This window comes from Macadamia integrifolia, chromosome 7, assembly GCF_013358625.1.
Source record: "Macadamia integrifolia cultivar HAES 741 chromosome 7, SCU_Mint_v3, whole genome shotgun sequence".
Lineage (NCBI taxonomy): Eukaryota > Viridiplantae > Streptophyta > Magnoliopsida > Proteales > Proteaceae > Macadamia > Macadamia integrifolia.
This window is the reverse complement of record NC_056563.1, coordinates 10,159,888-10,180,680: the sequence shown is the minus strand read 5'-3', so window position 1 is coordinate 10,180,680 and position 20,793 is coordinate 10,159,888. Positions and strand designations below refer to the sequence as shown.

The window sequence follows — 20,793 nt, the reverse complement described above, 5'->3', positions numbered from 1 at the left end:
GGGGGGGGGGGGGGGGGGGGGGGGCGCATCATTATGGGTTATACATGTTTTATCAAGTAAATCATGTTTTCAGAATCTAGATAACGAATTGATTATATATATATATATATAGGTATTTGGAAAAGCTAAGCTCTAGTGGGAATTGCAGCTCCCAGTGATCTCAATCACCACTGAACCAATCCATGGTAACATCGAAAAGCTTTCAATAACAGTAAAGTCATAAAAAAAAAATAAATAAATAAAAAGTGGTTGTGGAACTTACAGTTTTATCCGCGGAAATAGGCAGCGCATCAAAAATGCCCATTTCGAGTTGATCACCTCCCTCTGTAGTCTGTATGACACAACTAAAACTGAGTTACCCAGCAAATTCACTTCGGATTAAAGAAAAAAAAAAACCTAGAATGTAGAGTTCAAAGAATTAAACAGCAACGTACTCCTCAGACGTTAGTAAAGCTCAAGACTCATAAGCTAAATCCCAATTCCGCCAATTCAAAGCAAATCGGAAGATCTTAAACTGCAGACTGCGAATTCACTCTTTCAAACTCGGAAATCTAAATATCGAATGAGAAAAAATCTAGATCCAATGGGAGAGGAAACCAAAATACGCGAACTTTGCTACTTGTGAAGAGAGATTGGAAAAGTAAAGACCAGAGAATGATGAATTTTTCAAGGTTTTATTTGAAAATTGTCAATGGAATGAAACGAATTGTCATCGGCACATCGTTGCTGTTGGTGAAGGGAACCGGAGAGAAGACAGCTGGGTCAGCAAAAAATTCTATCGTAATGAATCCAGACCGTTGGGTAGCATGACTGGAAGTGCCCACGTTACTTGAGCCCGAAATACCATCTGACGGTGGATAGTGTTAGATAAAGCTGTTGGCCGCTGATGTGGCTGACAGTAGTGTGGGGATGTAAATGGAGTATTTGGATCAGGTTCACGTATGAAAATGTTCTTGGATGTCCTTTGTCTATGAATTTAGAATCTATTAATGAAGAGAGAGAAAAATTGATTCTAAATCCACGGATTAGGGATGTTCTCGTATATTCTCATATGTGAACTTGATCCACTTTCGTAAATGGATAGTTGAAATTCTAATTGAAATTCACATTCGTATTCATTTAGTGGTATCCATATCCGATTAAAAGGTATCTTGATTAAAATTCGTATTATTCAAAAAATAATTATCCGATTCAAATAAATAATCAATTAATGATTTTGAGGGTTCTTGAAGTTTAAACAGATTCTAGAGAATGAGGAAAATAATTAAAACAACTTAGAAAGATGGATTAAGAGAAAATTATATATTAGTGGGTGGTGGAAGGTCTGAATTACACAAGTCAAAGAGTAAAAGGATTCTTGAAAATCTGAATTCGATCTTCACCGTATTCGTTTAAGGGTATCTGTATTTAATTAGGAAATATCCAAATCTAGACACATTCAATTTATATCCGATCCATTTACATCCCTAGCTGACACATCTTCATTGAACATATTTAAGCACAAGAGTAGAGAAGAGAATGTATGTTCTTTGTGCATGTTCTTTATTGTATGCTTGGTTTTTTATTTTAATCTTTATAAAAAAGGTACCCAGTGCACAAGGTCCCCACACTCTAGGGGTGTCAATTCCAAGCCTGCACCATTAAGCTCGATTGAGTCTAGCACATTCATGGTCTAATCTAATTGACCTAATTAATAAATGTGTCGAGCATGAGCCCGACACGTCTATAAACAGATAGTTAACGGTGCAGCCACCTAGCCCGTTGGGTGTCAGACCGGCTCGACATATTTATGAGCCCAACCTGAACCGACTCCTTTTAAGCCAACCTAACCCAACCCCTTTAATATTACTTGAAATTTCCATTTTGCCACCAATAAAATTGAAGAGTAAACAAAGTCCAAGTGAATTTGCTCCAATTTTCAAGATGAACAAGCATCTTTAACAATAGAAAAATAAATTTAAAGATGAAATTTATGTAATTATAGTAGTGAATTAATGGTGGGTTTGCAGGATATGCTTAAGGTAGATCTGTGCTTTCAATAGAATAAGCTTGTCACCTTGAATACTTCGACTATTGCATACAAATTATGAAAGCCCATTAAGAGCCCGTTTTATGCCCGTTTGCCAGCCCAATTATAGCCCGAGACCACCAGCCAATTATGAATCGTACCATGTCCCCCCTAGCTAAGCTCGTTTATCTAAACGGGCGTTCACGGTGCAACCCTAAAATTTGGTCGAGCTTAGCATTCACGGTGCAACCCTAAAATTTGGTCGAGCCTGACTAGGCCTGACCGAGGCTGGCCCATCCCAAGCGGTTGAGACCCTTCCTGCCATTATAGGTCTAATAAGGGTCATCATTTATACAACTTTACCCTGGCATCAAAGAGAGATTATTTCTCGATTAAAAACCCACGAGGCCATGACCATTGGGTCACAATGGAGTAACCTCACTATTGTACTATTCCCCTTAAATATATCAATACCAGAATTAGACTGGTTGGTAGTTGGTGGGTCTTACCATCCTGTCCAATTAGGGGTGTCAAGCATCCAATTTGGTTTGGCTTTGATCGATTTTTTTTTTCTCTCTTATAAACTAGACTAGATCGAAATCGTATCACTAAGGTATCTGGTTTACAAAACCAAACTGGTAACCATAGTCCAACTACTTAGGTCCGTATTCAATTTCTTTTAACAATCAACTAACTATTATTTGTCCAATTTCAAAACTTTTATGTAAAAAAAAAAAAGGAATATATATCGCCTTTTTATCAGATATTTTGGTTTTTCTTTATTTATTTATTTTTATCTAAATCAAACAAATATTTTTTGTCAATTTCAATTTTTTGAGTATTTCCAAAAAATAAAATTATATGCGATATCAAACTAGTTGTAAGAACATCATATCTCCTTCTTATCACATTTGGAATGGATTGTTTAATCCTGTTTTTTTGATTGGATAGGCAAAGTGTGTTGCATGTATATGAAGCTTTCCACCTAAGCGTGTCAGCTTTCCACCTAAGGGTGTCATTCAAAATTGAAACTAATAAATTGTACTAAAACAAATCATTTTAAATCGAATCAAACCAAATCAAATAATAAATAATTTATCAAAGAGGGTTGGGCATGCTAGCGGGTTACTAGGAATTAGATATGCTAGCAATTGTTGATCATTGGATTTCATCAAATTGATTTAAACTGTTAGATTTATATTTATTATTTTAATCTAAATTACATTAAGAGAAGAAAAAAATACTTACAACTACATGCGGTTCTCTTATTAGAAAGTGGGATCAGACTCACCATTAATAAAATTTTCTTATCATAAAAAAGGGACTCACGCCTCTCTCCCTCTTCCTCATTTCTTCTTCTTTCTTCTTTCTTCTTTCTTCTTCCCCATTTTGCAAACCTGGTCTGCAACTCTCAGTGATCCATCCCTACTCACGCCTTTCTCTCCCTCTTCCTCATTTCTTCTTCTTCTTCTTTTTCTTCCCTCTTTTGCAAACCTAGTCTGCAACTCTCCATGACCCATCCCCTGCTCACGCCTTCCTCTCCCTCTTCCTCATTTCTTCTTCTTCTTCTTCTTCTTCTTCTTCCCCCTTTTGCAAACCTAGTCTGCAACTCTCCATGACCCATCCCCTGCTCACGCCTCTCTCCCTCTTCCTCATTTCTTCTTCTTCTTCTTCTTCTTCCCCCTTTTGCAAACATGGTCTGCGACTCTCGGGGACGCAGGTTCCCTGAAATTAATTTCTTATTTTAACTATCTGCTATACATCTGAAGATTGTCTGTGTTTTGTAAGAGGGACCCTACACAACAACTCTTAATTTGACGATTCTGCCATTGTGCAGCAAGTTGGATAAAGGGATTCACCATTGTTCTGAGGAAAGAAATGGTTAAAGCAACAAACAAGGGATGAACAGTCCCTCATTTAATTTAACTATTCTGCCACAATAACATGTGTTGGAGCATTCTTTTCAAGCTTTTCATTATTGAAATGAAATCACCACTGCACCTTAATTATATAGTAGAACATCATTCAATATAGAGCAGACTTTCTCTTGTCATACCCAATCCAAGTAACAGACACACTTAGCCATTGTTCAGCAATTGCAGGCTACCGAGTTACAAAATAAAAGGACACATTAATGTGAATCATAAACATTGTATTATTATCTAAAGATAGAGCTGTGATGAAGCTTCTGCAACCGGTGACAACCAATGAACTTCTTCTCCCAGTAGCAGTAGCAATGACAGGCACCGATGTCACAATGAAACCAATGAACTTCTTCTCCCAATAGTAGTAGTAGAGACAAGAAAGAGAACCTCAAACGATCTCCAGCAGAAGTTAAAAAAGGGAGAGACGTTAGCAGTAGCAGAGAGAGACGTAGCTTCTCCCAATGGATCGATAGCAGCAGCAGAGAGACGTCACTTCCCAACGGATCGATAGTTGTAGCGGAGAGAGATGTTATCTTTGGAAGCAGAAATTGAAAAAAGGAGAGAGAGAGAGAGGGAGAGAGAGAGAGAGAGAGAGATGTAGTTGCAGCTTTATTTTGGCAGGTCAGATGTCAGGTATTTAGATTGTATATACTTCAATAGTATATTTCATCAATGGTATAGATTTAGATCTTCTAATCTAATGGTCAAGAAATGCTAGCATACCTCATTCCTAGGTAACTCGCTAACATTCCCAACCTTTTCTCATAATTTATATTTTCCTTTTTCCTTTTTAATGAAATAGAAAACTATATTAGTTAAATAAAGTTTTGAACATCTTCTCTGCCAATATATTTTTCCGCTAGAAGATCATTTGTGTTAAAATTATAAGGGGAAAAGAAAATAATACAAGTGGGATAAAAACACCCAAAAGAAGCACGAGCAAAGAACTGAGAAGAGTGTAGATGAACTTAATCCACCTTTGGCATTGCCATGCCATCGGCAGAAAAAACCATCGAGCAAACTCTCCTCCACAAAACAGAGAAAACATATCTCAGGGACTATTGAAGTCTATATCTCGGATGACCCGAGACATCCATGTCCAAGTCCAACTGGACCAGGGCTAGCTAGGATGTCACAGGCACAGAAGTTTCAAAACGAGCAGCAGGCTATGACAAGAAATCTGCTATTGAGTTAGCTTCTCGAAAGCAATGCGTGATCTTCCACTAGGTAAGACAAGCTGTTTATCCACATTTGGCAAAATTTTCAAGGGATTTTCTTTTTCTACATAAGAAAAACCACCACGACCAAGTCACACTCAATCCACAACCTTTGCACCCCCAATCTGTCTGCAGCTTCAATTCCAACAATAATTGCCAAGAATTCTGCTTCAAAATTTGTGCATATTTCGAGGAACTCTCTGTAGTTATAAATCACCTTTGCCTTCGCATTACAAAGAACACCTCCCCCACCTGTTTTATTTGGATTTCCCAGTGAGCAGCCATCTGAATTTAATTTCACCCATCATGTTGGTGGAGGACACCAAAAAATTTCAAATAATTCTCTTTGTCGGTGCTACACCCCTGGAAACCCCAACCTTCTTGCACACATCAAGTCATCAATCGAAACAACTACCCCAGAATGGGCCAATGTCTGAGAACGTATTTCATTTTTTATCCTAAAAAAGCAAAAATGCTCAGAGGAGCTAACACCTTCATACCGCCTAGAGTTCCTCTCCATCCAGATAAAACAAGATATCAACACAAAACCCTTATTACACACCCCTTTCAAAGATACAGATTTTGCTTGGAGTTTCCACCAAGAAATTAGCTGAGCTTCATCTGAAAAGACTGGCCTCAACACATCAAAACATTGGCAAAACAGAGACCACATCACGTTGGCAAAACTACACTCATAAAATAAATGACTTTTAGACTCCTCCGACTTACCATATAGACCACATTTTGAAGGCAGAAGGATCCCCCTTCTTTTCACATTCTCGTCTAAAGCCAGCCTATTTCTGATCAATCTCCATCCAAAAATTGCTTGGCGCGGTTGAATAGAAGACTGCCACACCAATGATGACCAACCCACCTTAGGCGAGCTCCTTCTACAGACCTCCCAGGCTAGATTTATGGAAAAAACCCCTGCTGAGGAAGGGCGCCAATGACACTCATCCTCCATTCCTGAAATATGAATAGACTTAACTTGTTCAATAATTTCAGGCATGAAGCCAGACACTACCTAGGGGAAATTCCATCTTGAATTATGAATAAAGTCAGAGACTTTAGCCTTTGAATTCCCACAGAGACCATCATCAGACATTATCCTATCTTCAATGGAGGATTGGTCTAGCCACTTGTCCTTCCAGAAGTCAATTTTGTGATCATTACCTACTGTCCGCTGCTCATTTAATGCCACAAAACTCCAGATTTTCTTAATCCCTGGACAAATCGAAGAGGAAATATGGCCAGACTTAAGAGATCCATCTGCTTTAAGAAAGCGACCTCGAAAGAATTTACTCATGGAGAACTCCTCATACTTAATCCGCCAAGTTAATTTTGCTAAGCAAGCAAAATTAACGTCACACAGTCGGCGAATACCCAACCCCCCTTCCTGTTGTGGTTTGCATACATCGTCTCAGTTCATCACTATTTTCTTTACCACCTCCATATCAACAGACTAGATGAAATTGCGCATCCAGCTTTCTACAAATTTAATGGAATGGTCTGGCCACTAATATACTGCAAAGTTGTGGATAGGGGTACTAGAGATCACTGATCGCACTAACTCCACTCTTCCAGCCATTGAAAATAGTTTACCCTTCTAGCCAACCAATCTTCTTTTTATACTATCTAATAGCGGTAACACATGAGATCCTCTCACTCTTCCCTTGAAGATTTCCACGCCTAGATACTTCATCGGAAGCCTCTCAGATATGACGCCTAGGAGAGAGGAGATATATTGTTTCTTGTGGGGCGCCACCTTCCCAAAAAACAAGCTGCTTTTATTTAGATTAAATTTTTTCCTTGAAAAGGCTTGATATTTATCTAGAAAAGCTTGGAGATTCTTCTCACAAAGGCATTCATAAAAAGAAATATATCATCTGCAAAAAATAAATGAGAGGGTATAGACACACCTCAAAGCCCAGGAAGAGACTTCAGCTTTCCATCCCTAATCATCATCTTCAAACTTCTGCAGAAAGCCTCCTTAGCCAAAATGAATAGGATAGAAGAAATAAGATCAGTTTGTCTCAGACCTCTGCCCACTGGAAAGAAACCCACTGGACCTCCATTCACTAACACAGATAACCTAGAAGAGCTTAAAAAAAGCTGAATCTAAGAAATCCATTTGGCAGAAAAACCAAACTTCTCCAATGTAGCAAAAAGAAATTTCCATGACAAGTAGTCGTATGCCTTCTGAACATCTAATTTCAAACCCATGCCACCACCCTCCACAGCAAAATGCATTAAGTTTGCCAATTCAGAGGCCAAACTAATATTAAAAGAAATGATCTTACCCTTTATAGGTACCATGGACCTCCGCCCCCGCCGCGGGATCACGATACTGCGCGTAGGGCGTGTACACACGCTCTAGGGTTCAACACTAATGAGATGAGATAGTATCCCCTCTTCATCAAATGCCAAGGGGGGGATACACGTTACGGGTAAAAGGGAGTCGCCACCTAGAAAAGGGTCTAGGATCCATAAATGTCTCCCCCAATCAAGGGAGAGAGACTAATGACTCTGATGGATAAGGCTGGTTTGCACCAAGATTCTGGGCAAGTGTCAAGTGACAGACTGGGAAGGTGTTAGGCACCCAGTCTGCCCGACCCGAAGGCCGGTCTCTTTTTGTTTGACCAAAGTTTGTTTGCACCCTACTAACTAGTCCTAAATCTAGGTCACAGAAAACCCTAATTTAGGTATCTAAGCATGACATGTAAAAACCCTAAACCAAGTGTCTAAATTATGCTAGCTAGGTTATGATGCAAATGATGAAATGGTTACGCTAATTAAACAAGCTTAATTTAAAAAGCTAAATTAACGAACCACAATTAAATAAACAACAGTTGAAATGACTAATTACATTAACTAAGTTACTTTAATTAATCTAAATTAGTACTACACTAATGCAAGTGAATGTTGGAGTACAAAAGATAGATAGTAGGAAAACCCAAATCCCCAACACGCACCTAGTGCTACGAGCCGGTTTGAGGGGCTAGCCACGCCCGTCCTAAACTAAACACGCCCTAAACTACGTCCCATACATTATTTAGAGGGAAATAAAATGAAATCATTTGATTTGAAATTTTAAAATTAGGGGAATCCCAAACCTAAGTTCTAGGACTAGATACATTATAGGCCTGAAATCAAACCAAAATGGATACGAGAACAATAAAATATAAAAAAAGGAGGGAAAGATTCCACATAGAAATGAAATAATAGGTTGGGGGTATTACAAATATGGACTATCTAATAGCAAATTAAAGAAATAACAAAAAAAACAAGAAAATAAAATAAGAAGGAGAAGAAGAAAAAGAAAAGAAGATAGAGGGGGGTTCGGTTGCTGCTGCAGGAGAAAAAGAAGAGAAGAGAAGAAGAAGAAGAAAAGAAGAAAGAGGGGGGTTCGGCTGCTGCCAGTTACAGCAGCAGGGAAGGAAAAGGGAAGAAGAGAAGAAGAAGAAGAAGGAGGAGGAGGAGGAGTTAGTGCGGCTCGGTTGCTGCTGGTTAGGGGTTGCAGCAGCAGAGAAGGAAAAGAGAAGAAGAGAAGAAGAAGAAGAAGAAGAAGGAGGAGGAGGAGTTAGTGCGGCTCGGTCGCTGCTGGTTAGGGATTGCAGTAGCAGGGAAGGAAAAGAGAAGAAGAGAAGAAGAAGAAGAAGAAGAAGGAGGAGGAGTTAGTGTGGCTCGGCCGCTGCTGGTTAGGGGTTGCAGCAGCAGGGAAGGAAAAGAGAAGAAGAGAAGAAGAAGAAGAAGAAGAGAAAGGTGCGGCTGCAGTTCGGTTGCAGCAGCAGGGAAGAAGAAGAGAGGTGCGGCTGCAGTTCAGTCGCAGCAGCAGGGAAGGAAAAGAGAAGAAGAGAAGAAGAGAGGTGTGGCTGCAGTTCGCTTGCAGCAGCAGGGAAGAAGAAGAGAGGTGCGGCTGCAGTTCGGTTGCAGCAGTAGGGAAGAAGAAGAGAGGTGCGGCTGCAGCTCGGTTGCAGCAGTAGGGAAGAAGAAGAGAGGTGCGACTGCAGTTCGGTTGCAGCAGCAGGGAAGAAGAAGAGAGGTGCGGTTGCAGTTCGGTTGCAGCAGCAGGGAAGGAAAAGAGAGGTGCGGTTGCAGTTCGGTTGCAGCAGCAGGGAAGAAGAAGAGAAAGGTGCGGCTGCAGTTCGGTTGCAGCAGCAGGGAAGAAGAAGAGAAAAAGAGGAGGAAGAAGAAGAAGAATTAGGTTACATATGAGATTCTGATCTAAGGTCCCAGATTAAAAGAACAAAAAGCAATTTAAAAACTAAACCAAATCAAAGGTAAACATGCTTAAAAAATAATTAAACCTAAATACCCCTTAATTGGACCAGAATAAATCAAATTACATCTAATAAACCGTATTGAACCAAATTGATACTAATTAAGCATAATTAATCTAAATAAATCAATTAGGAATTAATTTATTACATTAGATAAGCTAGCTCTAAACTGCAATTAGGAGAGGAAAAATACCTGAAGCCGACTTTAATCAAGGAACAAGGGGAGATAACCCTTGTGCTTTGAGCCCCCAAATCGAACCGAACCGGATAAGATCTCCCGGCTCAATGAAGGATTAATGTATTAAACTTTTAAACTTGGAGAATGTTTGATTTTAGAGGGAAGAAGTTAGCCAAAAACCTTAATGGGGCCATCCTCTCTCCCAAATTCACAATTTTTCTCCTCCCCTTTGGAAGAGGGGAAGGGTTGTTTTTTATAACCATGGGACATGGGGCGATTTTCTCAAATTTCCGATGTGGGACTAAAACTAGAGATGCTTTTGAACAAAGTGGAGCACAGCCTGATGGAGGCCGAGGTGGAGCACGGCCTGATGGAGGCCGAGGTGCAGCACGGCCTGATGGAGGTCGAGGTGCAGCACGGCCTGATGGAGGCCAAGGTGGAGCGCGGCCTGATGGAGGCCGAGGTGGAGCACGGCCTGATGTAGGCCGAGGTGGAGCACGGCCTTTCGGAGGCCGAGGTGAAGCACGGCTTGATGGAGGCCGAGGTGGAGCACAACCTGATGGAGGCCGAGGTGGAGCACGGCCTGATGTAGGCCGAGGTGGAGCACGACCTTTCAGAGGCCGAGGTGAAGCACGACCTGATGTAGGCCGAGGTGGAGCACGACCTGATGGAGGCCGAGGTGGAGCACGGACTGATGTAGGCCGAGGTGCAACACGGCCTGATGGAGGCCGAGGTGGAGCGCGGCCTGATGGAGGCCGAGGTGGACAAACATCAATAATCCACAACATCAAATTTTTGAAAACATTTTCTCTTGAAAGTTTATGGGAAAAAATGGTCATTTCCTACTCTAAGTTTGAAAATTCTCCAAGTCTAAAATATCCAACATGTAATCCTTTATATTGTCATAATTGCCGGGGAGTGACAAAATTCGGTGTCTACACCATTCTGGAAAGCACCCTGCTCCTCTGAGACCAAACATGGCAAAAAAGGCATAAGCCTAGAAGACAAAATTTTTGATAGGACCTTACAAAAAAAATTTCCCATGCATATAGGCCTAAATTCATCCAGAGGGGATGCACCCTCAAATTTTGGAATTAATGAAATAAAACAGTTATTTATTCCTTTGGGTAAGAATCCCATAAAAAATAAATAAACAACTGCCTTTCCGAAATCCCTCTCCACAATCTCCCAACATTTCCTGAAGAATTTTCCTGAGAATCTATAAGGACTGGGAGAACTATCAGGATCCAAATCCCACACTACTTGTTTTATTTCTTCTCTGCCAGGAATCGTTTCCAGACTAGCCAAGTCTTCATTAGACAGAACTTTGGAAATGCAATCCAAAAGTCCGTGATGCTCTGTGATACTGGTTGGCTCATGAAGTCTCTCATAAAATGGAACGATATACTCAGCTATACCCCTTTGATCCAGAGCCCAAGACCCATCCTTCCTCTTTAAAGCAGAAATCTGGTTTCTAGCCCTCCTCAACTTCACAGAAAGGTGGAAAAGCTTTGAGTTGCAGTCTCCATTTTTCACCCACCTTAGCTTCACCTTTTTAGCCCATAAAGCCTCTTGTCTGCTACTTGCAGTCAATAAAGCCGTTTTTGCATCAGCTTCTTTATTGAAGAGGTCATCAGACATCCCTGATTCTTCAATTAAGTCTTGGATCGATATCAAATCCTTTGTAACCTTTTCCAGCTCCAAATTTAGATTTGGAAAGGAATCACGCGCCCATACCTTTAAAGTCACCTTTACTTTCTTCAGCTTCTCAGATAGAATATATATGGGGTCATCTCTTAATTGTGCCTTTCATGCCTCCTTAACCGCTGGGAGAAATTTGTCATTTTCCATCCATAATCCATGGAATCTGAATGGAATATTGCTCGGTTTAGGGACGATATCAGAAATCACAAGCAACAGAGTATGATCTGATACCGAACTACACAAGACACGCTGCATAACATTTCTGAAAAAATCGACCCATTTTTCATTGCAGAAACTTCGATCCAAGACTGCTGCAACATGACTGCTCCTCCTATCATTTGTCCAGTTAAATTTTTTCCTAGTAGATGAAACTGGCAATAACATACAAACATCAATCATCGCCTGGAACTCAATTGTTGAGTCGAGATTAAAATTACCATGCCCCCTTTTTTCATTAGAAAGCAAAGTAGCATTGAAATCGCCAAGAACAAAACATGGGATCGCAGAAGAAACCTGTGACTCCAACTCCAACCATAATTGGTGATGCACCACTTTGAATGAACTCGCATGAACAAAGGTTAGACCTACCTTGTTTCCAAGCCAGTCACATTCAATAGAGATATGTTGTTCCGACATTGTAGTGACTACTAGACGGGATATACCACACTTCCATATAATCCATAAGTTCGGAACTTTATTCTGCCTACTGTTGTGAATAAAATCAATGGAATAACCCAACTTATTGAAAAATAGAGTAGGAAATCTACCTACTTGAACCATAGGTTCAGCCAAATATAAAATATCTGGGAAATGCTCCTTCACCATCATTCGTAAGGCCCTTTTAGCAGCAGCCTTCCTCACACCACAGATATTCTAGAAAAGACCCTCATGGATCACTAATTTGCCGCAGAACGCTTGTCAGACTTCTTAACCTGACCACCACCCTTCTTCTTTTGCTTTCCAACCGCCACCTTCCCTCTTTTATCCTTCTCCCTCAACAGAGCTTCCCTATCCACTGCACTCATCTTTGAATGCACGATTGAGAGAAAACCTCTTGAGCATTCCAAAGAAGGAATAGAGGGGACGATGTGCTCCACACGAGACTCCGCCAGAGGTGGAGGTTGCCACCCCACCTGGTTAGCACCACCATGATCATGGCCAACCACCACATGCACTCTTCTTTGTCACGTAAAGAGTCTGAGATTAGGGCCCTGAGCATCACTCAGAGACCTATGCACCATGTCATGGTCTCTTTCTTCAATGGGTGGGATGGAAGGAACCAGGTCCCCATTTGAGGTACCATAATCCGAGCCCGAATCCAACCCATTGACTAAGGCATTCTCCATCGGATCTTGGAGATCCTTCTCCACCGAATTTTGACATTCAAAGTCAACGCCAGTCCCAACCGTGATAGCCTCCTTTCCTACCTCATTAGAATCAATTATAGGAGATTCCAAAAATATTTGGATACCCTCACCTTCCACCGAATCTTGAGGATTACCTAAATCGGAAACAAATTTATTAGCATTAAGAGTATCCTCATTTGAATTTGGAAACTCACCCACCAAGTCAACCCTCGCCATGTTAACTCCATCTTCCATGAACACTGCCCCCGGAATGGAAGCATCGTTGTCCTTGGTAGACTGCTTTGCATCCTCTGCTTTCTTCAATCCACAAGAAGATACTTGATGACCCACTCGCCTACAGTACCCACATCTCTGAACATTGTCCTCATACACCAATTTTTGACGAAAGCCAAATACTTTATCAGTAGCTCGTTCTAACCTTTTAACCTGGACTTCATCAATCTTCATAGCCGATTCAGAGATATCAATTTCAACAAGAACCCTTGCAAAGTACCCCAGAAGACCTTCCCTTGTCCTCTGGTCTAAGGCCACAAGACGTCCCACCGCCTTAGCAATTGATAGTAGAACGTTCTCATGCCAGTACTCAAGAGGAATATCCGAAAGACGAACCCAAACGAGTTTTGTGAAGATCTGCTTTTCATGGATATTGAAATCAGGCTTCCAATGCTGAAATCGGATAACCTGATCTCCTACCCGTAAAGGACTTCTCCTCCATACTGCCGCTTTGTCACCTTCACATTGAAATTGGAAAATTACAAAGCCTTTCCCAAGAGGATGCATGGTCACACCTTTACTGAGCTTCCAGTTGACACGCGCCTCCTCCCTCAAAGTATTGAGTGAAATAAGACGAAAATTCACTCTCCCTATCAAAGCAAAACAAAAGTTTTGCCTTTTGGATTCATAATCTCGTTGGGGTTTGACTATGCAACAAATGTTTCCTGCCTAAATAGGTTCAGGAAGCGAGTCAATCGCGGGCCATGAAGAATTTCTCAAAACCTTTGCATAAGATTGTTTAGGCACAGCAGCCTTTGGTAAACCATTAGGGGCAAGAATCTCTAGACCTCGATCTAGAGACTCCCTAGCACCTCCATCACCATCTTTCTCATCGGTGGAATCCCTTCCCACAAAATCGCCAGACATTCTTTCTCCTCCTTGCATTATTTCAACCCAAGACTACCTTCTCTACCAATATATATTATTTTCTTATTTCTAGCATTCATATATATTCCACTTGTTGGCTATAGATACTATTCATATATTCTTCTTCATTATACAAACTGAATTAAAAATTTTTTATCAAATGAGAAATATCAAAAAGCAATTTAAAACTTCTCACAGCCATCCTTCACTCGATCCCTACATCAACCAATTAACCACCCCTTGACAGTCCATCCATACTGCTATACTTGTCCACCCCAATTCTTTCGCTCCATGGAAGCCCTAAAGTAATCCCTGCAATTTTTTATTCTTGAGGATTCCCTAAAAAACCATGATTCAAATAGACTATCACAAACTGAGAGTTAATCATGAATATATCAACCTGCATTACTCGAACATGGTTCATAATCGTCATCACAAGTAAAAGATACAAGAAGCCCTATTTGATAACCTTTAGTAATCTTCAAGAGTAAAATGATAATCATGATTTTGGCACATACTCGTACCAATAGTCTGAGGAAGAAACTCAAGGTTATAGGTCCCTTTTTTTTTTTTTTTTTTTTTTTTTTTTTTTTGTAACAGGGTAATTTATTAAGAAGGGAAGAATATCCAAAAAGAAGAGAAAAAAGAAAATTACAGCTGACGCCATTAGCCCAACTTGCTGTCTCCACCTTCGGCATTGCCATCAGCAGAGAAAGCAAGCGAGCATCCTAGCCAAATCTAAATCTGTGCATATTTGCACCATCATTCACAAGCTCTGCTACAATGCGATTAGGAAATTCCACTGAAGTCTCGGACAGGCCAGATTTAGAGGCCTTTTTAGCTAAAAAATCTGCAATGGGGTTTGCTTCCCGAAAGCAGTGAGTTATTTTCCAAGAAATGGATTCCAAATAATGAAGGAAAGAAATCCATTTTTGGAGAGCAAACCAGGGGATCTGCCTTCGTTGAATCGCAGACACCACAGACGCCGAGTCTGATTCTATCCACACATGTGTCGCATTATGAGTCTGTGCCATTGCGATTCCTTCCAATACCGCTTCAAACTCAGCCTCGTATATCTTCTTAATACCCAGAAAAATACTAAAAGAATCACAAACCTGGCCTTCACTGTTTCGCATCACACCACCTGCTCCAGCTTTACCAGGATTGCCCAAGGAACTACCATCCACATTGATCTTTATCCAGCCAGGGGCCGGTCGACACCAGTGCACCTCAAGGGGTGGAGAAGAAACTGAGGGAGAAATCGATAAGCCCAGATTTCTGCAGCATAACACATCTGAAACTGCCTTAACCTCTTTGCATGAACTGCCTGTCTGATGGATTCAAAAATAAAATTAGCCTGTCTTGCCTTAGCCTCATGCCTTCTTTGATTTCTCTCCCACCATAGATGATAAGTAATTAGCAGAAATCCCATCTTCCATGGCTTTTTAACGTTGAGGCCAGTAGCTCTTCTCTTCCACCATAGAAGGAAGTTAGCAATCGACACCTGATTTTTCCACTGAATCCCAAAACAATTAAAAAATTTTTTCCATATAGAAATAGATAATGGGCAGTGGAGAAAAATATGATCAATATTTTCTTCGGCCATCCCACAGAGATAATAGCAAGAGGCCAAGTAGACACCTTTGCTTCTAATGTTCTCTTCTGTAGGAAGCTTACAGTGAACCAGCCTCCATCCAAAAGTAGAATATCTAGGAGGTAAGTCCTTTTGCCAAATTAATGAGACCCAGGGCACCTTAGGCGACTCCTTTCTGATGACCTCCCAAGCTGACGCCGTAGAAAAATTCCCCATAGGCGTTAAAGACCAAACACTTACATCTTCCATTTGCACACTGGGAATTTTAATCTTTTTTATCTGATTAAAAATCTGCTTAAGCAAAGGAGCATTTACCTCTGGAAGATGCCATTGTCCCTCTCTAATAAAATCTCTAACTGTAGCAGAAGTGATTAGAGAGCTGGAATTATCTAAGTTGATCTCCTCCATTATAGATCTCTGTCCCCACCATTTATCCTTCCAAAAATTAGCAAGAAGACCATTACCAATAATCCATCTTTCCTTGTCGTCCACAAAACTCCACATTTTTTTAATTCCTGAGGCAATAGAGGAGGGACGACAGTCTTTAAGAGTTCTTCCATCTTTCTTGACAAACCTAGCTCTGAGAAAAGCAGCAGCGGTTGATTTCTCCTTTCTCATTCTCCAAACAAGCTTGCAAAGCATGGCCTTGTTAGAATCTCTAAGCCTTCTTATTCCCAGACCCCCTTCCTCCTTTGGCTTGCACAAGGTGTCCCACTTTACAGTGATTGACCTCACCGTGTCAATCTCCCCTGTCCAAATAAAATTCCTCATCCATCTCTCCATTAGAGAGATGAGGGATGTAGGCCACCAGTAAACTGAAAAACTATGGGTAGGCATTCCAGAGATAACAGTTTTAACCAGTTCCACCCTCCCCGCCATTGACAAGAGCTTGCCTTTCCAACCTGCCAGTCTACTCTTAATCTTGTCCATGATCGGAAACAAGGCCTCCTTCTTTATTCTTCCCTTGAAAATTTCTACTCCCAGATATTTGGTAGGGAAATTACACACCGGGATGCCCAGAATGTCAGAGATGCACTGCTTCCTGGCAAGAGGAATTTTCCCCAGGAAGAGTTTGCTTTTTTCTAAACTCATACATTGGCCTGAAAATTCCTGATATTTAAGCAAAAAATCCTTTAAATTCCTGACATACCTCATAGTGGCATTGGAGAAGATAAAAATATCATCTGCAAAGAGGATATGACTAGGGGGAGGGACGCCTCTTGGACCCTGAAGCGGCTTCAATTTATTCATGTGAATCAAGGACTTAATCCCTCTGGACAAAACCTCTTCCGCAATAATAAATAGTAAAGGAGAAATAGGGTCCCCTTGTCTTAAGCCTCTCTCAACATGAAAGTACCCCTGCGGGCCTCCATTGACCATAATTGATATCTTAGTCGATATCAACATCTGATGCAGCCATGAAACCCATTTCTCAGAGAATCCAAACTTACGAAGAACCAGAAATAGAAAATGCCACAAAATAGTGTCATAAGCTTTTTTAATATCAATTTTAAGGCCAAGACCACCCCCTCTTGTAGAAGCAAACATCATATTAGCAAGCTCTGATGCGAGACTAATGTTCGAATGAATTAATTTCCCTTTTTGAAAAGCCCCTTGTTCTTCCGAAATCAGACGAGGAAGGAACTTTTCAAGTCTCAAAGCCATCACTTTTGATATGATCTTGCAAAAAAAATTCCCCATGCATAAGGGACGGAATTTGTCCAGAGAGGAAGCACCTTCCACTTTAGGAATCAGCACCAAAAAATTATTGTTTATCCCTCTAGGCATATGACTAGAGCTAAAGAAATGGCGAGTTGCAGAACATACCTCCCTTTCAACAATATTCCAGCATCTCCTAAAAAAAGCTCCTGTAAATCCATCTGGTCCTGGAGAGCTGTCCGGGTCGAGCTCCCATATTGCCTTCTTTATCTCTTCATCACCCGGGATAGAATCCAAGAAAAAAATATCATTTTGTTGAAGAACCGTGGGAATGGAGTCAAGAAGGTCCACATGATCTATAGTAGGGGTGGCTTTGTGAAAATCCTCATAAAATTGCACAATGTAGTCTCCCAGCTGTTCGCGACCTTCGACAATGGTCCCATCTTGTTTCTTGAGGCATCTAATAGTATTTCTAATTCTTCTCATTTTTGCAGACAAATGGAAGAATTTAGAATTCCTGTCCCCCTGCTTCATCCATCTGATCTTAGCCTTTTCCGCCCAAAGCTTTTCATGCAAATCCAAGGCTTTAATCAAAGAAGTTTTTGCATCTGCTTCCCTAGCAAAAGAGTGGTCATCTAACCCGTTGGCTTCAATGTCTAACTGCACCTGCTTTAATTTTTTTTTTGCATCTTCAAGAGCTCTATCAATGTGTGGAAAGGTCTTAGCCCAGATTTTCAAAACTTCTTTTAATTTTTTCAACTTGAGCATGAGGACGAAAATAGGATTCCCTGAAATCCACTCACTCCAAGATGAGTTAACCACAGTTTCAAAATCTGTATGGTCTATCCAAAATTTGTGAAACCGAAAAGGGGCATTAGGCGGTCTCTGAGACAGGGCTGAAGTGACCATAATAGGGGCGTGATCAGAGGCAATTCGATCAAGGACTGTTTGGGCACAATCCTGAAATCGAGATATCCATTCGTCATTACAGAAACTTCTATCCAACACTGCGCGAACATTACCTCTGCGGCGGTTGTTGGACCAAGTAAACTTCAGTCCAGAAGAAGGCACTTGAGCCATTACACAAGCATCAACCATGGCTCCAAATTCAGCTGCCGACCCCATACTGAAGTTGCCCGGCCCTCTCTTCTCATGAGATTGCAAGGTTGCATTAAAATCACCCATAATTACCCATGGAGTAGGGGACTGAGGAGAATCAGCCAACAAATTCATCCACAAAGTTCTTCTTTCAGCTCTAAAGCTACTTGCATGAACGAAAGATACTTGAGCCGTAATTGAGTCCCATGTAATAGAAACCGAAATATGCTGCTCGGACTCAGCAATAATTGTAGGAATATTTAAATTCCTCTTCCAAACTACCCATAAATTTGGGGCCTTTCCGACCCGAGAATTATGAATAAAATTGCAACAGAAACCCAATCTATTAAAAAATAAATTAGGGAAATTAGTTACCTCGATCATTGGCTCCGCAATGCAAAGAATATCAGGATCCTTTTCTTTCACAAGAACACGTAAGGCGTTCTTACCAGAGGTCTTCTTCATACCCCTGATATTCCAGAATAGCAGCTTCATTATGTCACTTTTTGGTATAGGTCTGATGAGCCGACTTGGATGTCTGCTCCTTTTCTAGAACTTTGCCTTTCCTTGCTGCCGCCTCCTCTGCGCGTAAAGCATTATCAATAGCAGCAACCTCTGGATGTTGAACAAAAGCACGTCCTCCCTCCAGCTGGGTGGGAGGAAGTCCCTTTACAATATGCTCAGCCACCACCCCTTCCTCACCTCTACCGCCTCTACCACCTTTAGTTGATCCTCGACCAGCATGACCTCCATTGTAATTAATATTACGTCGAGGCCTTAAGTTCCAAGCTGCAAAAGGTTCCTCCAAATTGTTTCCAACCCTTGGATTAGCATCATCCTTTCGCTGCTCGCTTTCCACAGAGTCAGATTCCCCGTCGGATACCGTATTGATATGGTCCGACCCATATTCACCCTCAGCCAATGGATTATCCACCATATTTGGCTCCAGATTCTCCCTGCAGTGATTATTGATAGAATTCGGTCCTCCCAAATTCTGTGAAAGTGTATTTCCATCATTAGAGATACTATCTTTGTATAAGTCAACCACCAGGTTCCCCTCCACAAGGCCGTTAATTTCCTCATTCACTGTTTCCATAACCGTAGGAGAGAAATATTCTCCTACCAATCTGGGACTCCTCACACAGCTGGGGCTCGCCGTTTTTGCAGTGGAACCTTCTCTCCCAACTCCGGCGAAGTTACCTTGGACATGAACATCTGCAAGAGAAATGCCATTATTCTGGTTAACAGGCTTTCTTTCGTCTTTCTTATCGCGACATTGGTTGGCCATATGGCCCAGTTTTTTGCATAAGGTGCATCTTGAGAGATCGTCCTCATACAACACACTCTGTTTGAACCGGAAGACGATGTCTGTACCAGGTTTCATTCGTTCCACTTGGATCTCCTCCACCCTGGCTCCGACCAAATCGACCTCAACGAGGACTCTGGCGTAGTTGCCCATGGTGCCATTTAGTGTTTTGCGATCCAATGCTACAGGCCTCCCTGCGGCTTTGGCCATTGTCAGAAGGATTTTTTCATGCCAATACTCCATCGGAAGTTCAGGGAAACGAACCCAGACTAGTTTAGTTTGGGTGTGATTATCATGGATGCTAAATTCTGGCCTCCATCTCTGAAATCTAATCACCTGAGTCCCAACTTTAATGGGTCCTCGTCTCCATACCGATGACATATCCCCCTCCATCTCAAACCGGAAGAGGATGAAACCCTTCCCTAGAGGAGCAAGATTAATCTTCCCCTTCAAGTTCCATAACTTTGCCGAATCACGACGAATATCATCCATGGAGATGAACCTGAAATTTACCCTTCCGATCAGGGAAAAAGAGAACGTTTGAAGTTTCTCTTCATAAGCCTCTTGTGGTACCACCACCTTAGTCAGAGGCCCAGCGCGGATAGGCTCTGGAAGATCATCCACATCTGGCAACCCCTTCTTTGACACAGCAGCATAGGATCGACGACGACCTTCAGCATCTCCTCCAGGTCGTTGGTCCCCCATTGCTGCACCCTCTTTCGGCCTGATCTCCTTAGGCACTAATTCTCTATGATCCTCCACTGAAGCATAGCTATGGTTGGAAGCAAGGCTCCAGAAATCAGTGATTAACATTTGTTTACTTCTATCCGGTGGCCGGCCTCCGGCAGGGGCAAAAAATTCCGGCCCAGTTTCCAATCTCTCCTCTTCCTCTCTCATCGCTCAAAACCTGCCCGTGAAAAAAACTTCGGATCTGATCTCCCTCCTTCTCTGCTCTGCTCTCGTTTTGATCTGTCGGATCTGCTCTGCTGCCGTGAGAACCGGATCTGCTCTCTGCTGTCTGAAGTTCGGATCTGATCTGCTCTGCTCTGCTGTTTGAAGATCAGATCTGCTCTGCTATGCCGTGATAACTTCCACCGCCGACATGAGGGTCCAGAGCTGTAGAAGGCAAAGTTCGGATCTGCTCTGCTCTGCTATCCCATCATCCAAAAGCCACGAGTCCGACTGAACCTCTCAGTATTCAGTCTAACTAACCTGCGTCTAGCGAATGGAGATCGTCGCCGTCGCCTTCTACAGATCGTCGCCGTCGCCTGCTGTAGAAGTCTTGGCCTTCTACAGATCGTCGCCTTCTACAGATCG

General features: G+C 41.7%; 2 protein-coding genes across 2 annotated transcripts in view; both read right to left on the bottom strand.

The window, feature by feature from the left end:
* LOC122084730 (exocyst complex component SEC8) overlaps window positions 1-783 on the bottom strand; it is a 42,913-nt gene extending 42,130 nt beyond the window's left edge. The window contains exons 1-2 of the mRNA XM_042653172.1: window positions 435-783; window positions 263-331 (exon numbers count right to left, since the gene is read on the bottom strand). Coding sequence (XP_042509106.1) covers window positions 263-304 — 42 coding nt within the window. The 5' untranslated portion in view covers window positions 305-331; window positions 435-783. The remainder of the gene's footprint in view (window positions 1-262; window positions 332-434) is intronic.
* A 17,886-nt stretch (window positions 784-18,669) lies between these two features.
* On the bottom strand, window positions 18,670-20,373 carry LOC122084729. The gene has a single exon (XM_042653170.1). The coding sequence runs from the start codon at window positions 20,371-20,373 to the stop codon at window positions 18,670-18,672; it is 1,704 nt and encodes a 567-aa protein (XP_042509104.1).
* Between the last annotated feature and the right edge of the window lie 420 nt (window positions 20,374-20,793).

Coding starts and splice junctions, on each gene's coding strand:
- LOC122084729 (XM_042653170.1), bottom strand. CDS start 20,373: ATGAGAGAGGAAGAGGAGAGATTGGAAACTGGGCCGGAATTTTTTGCC.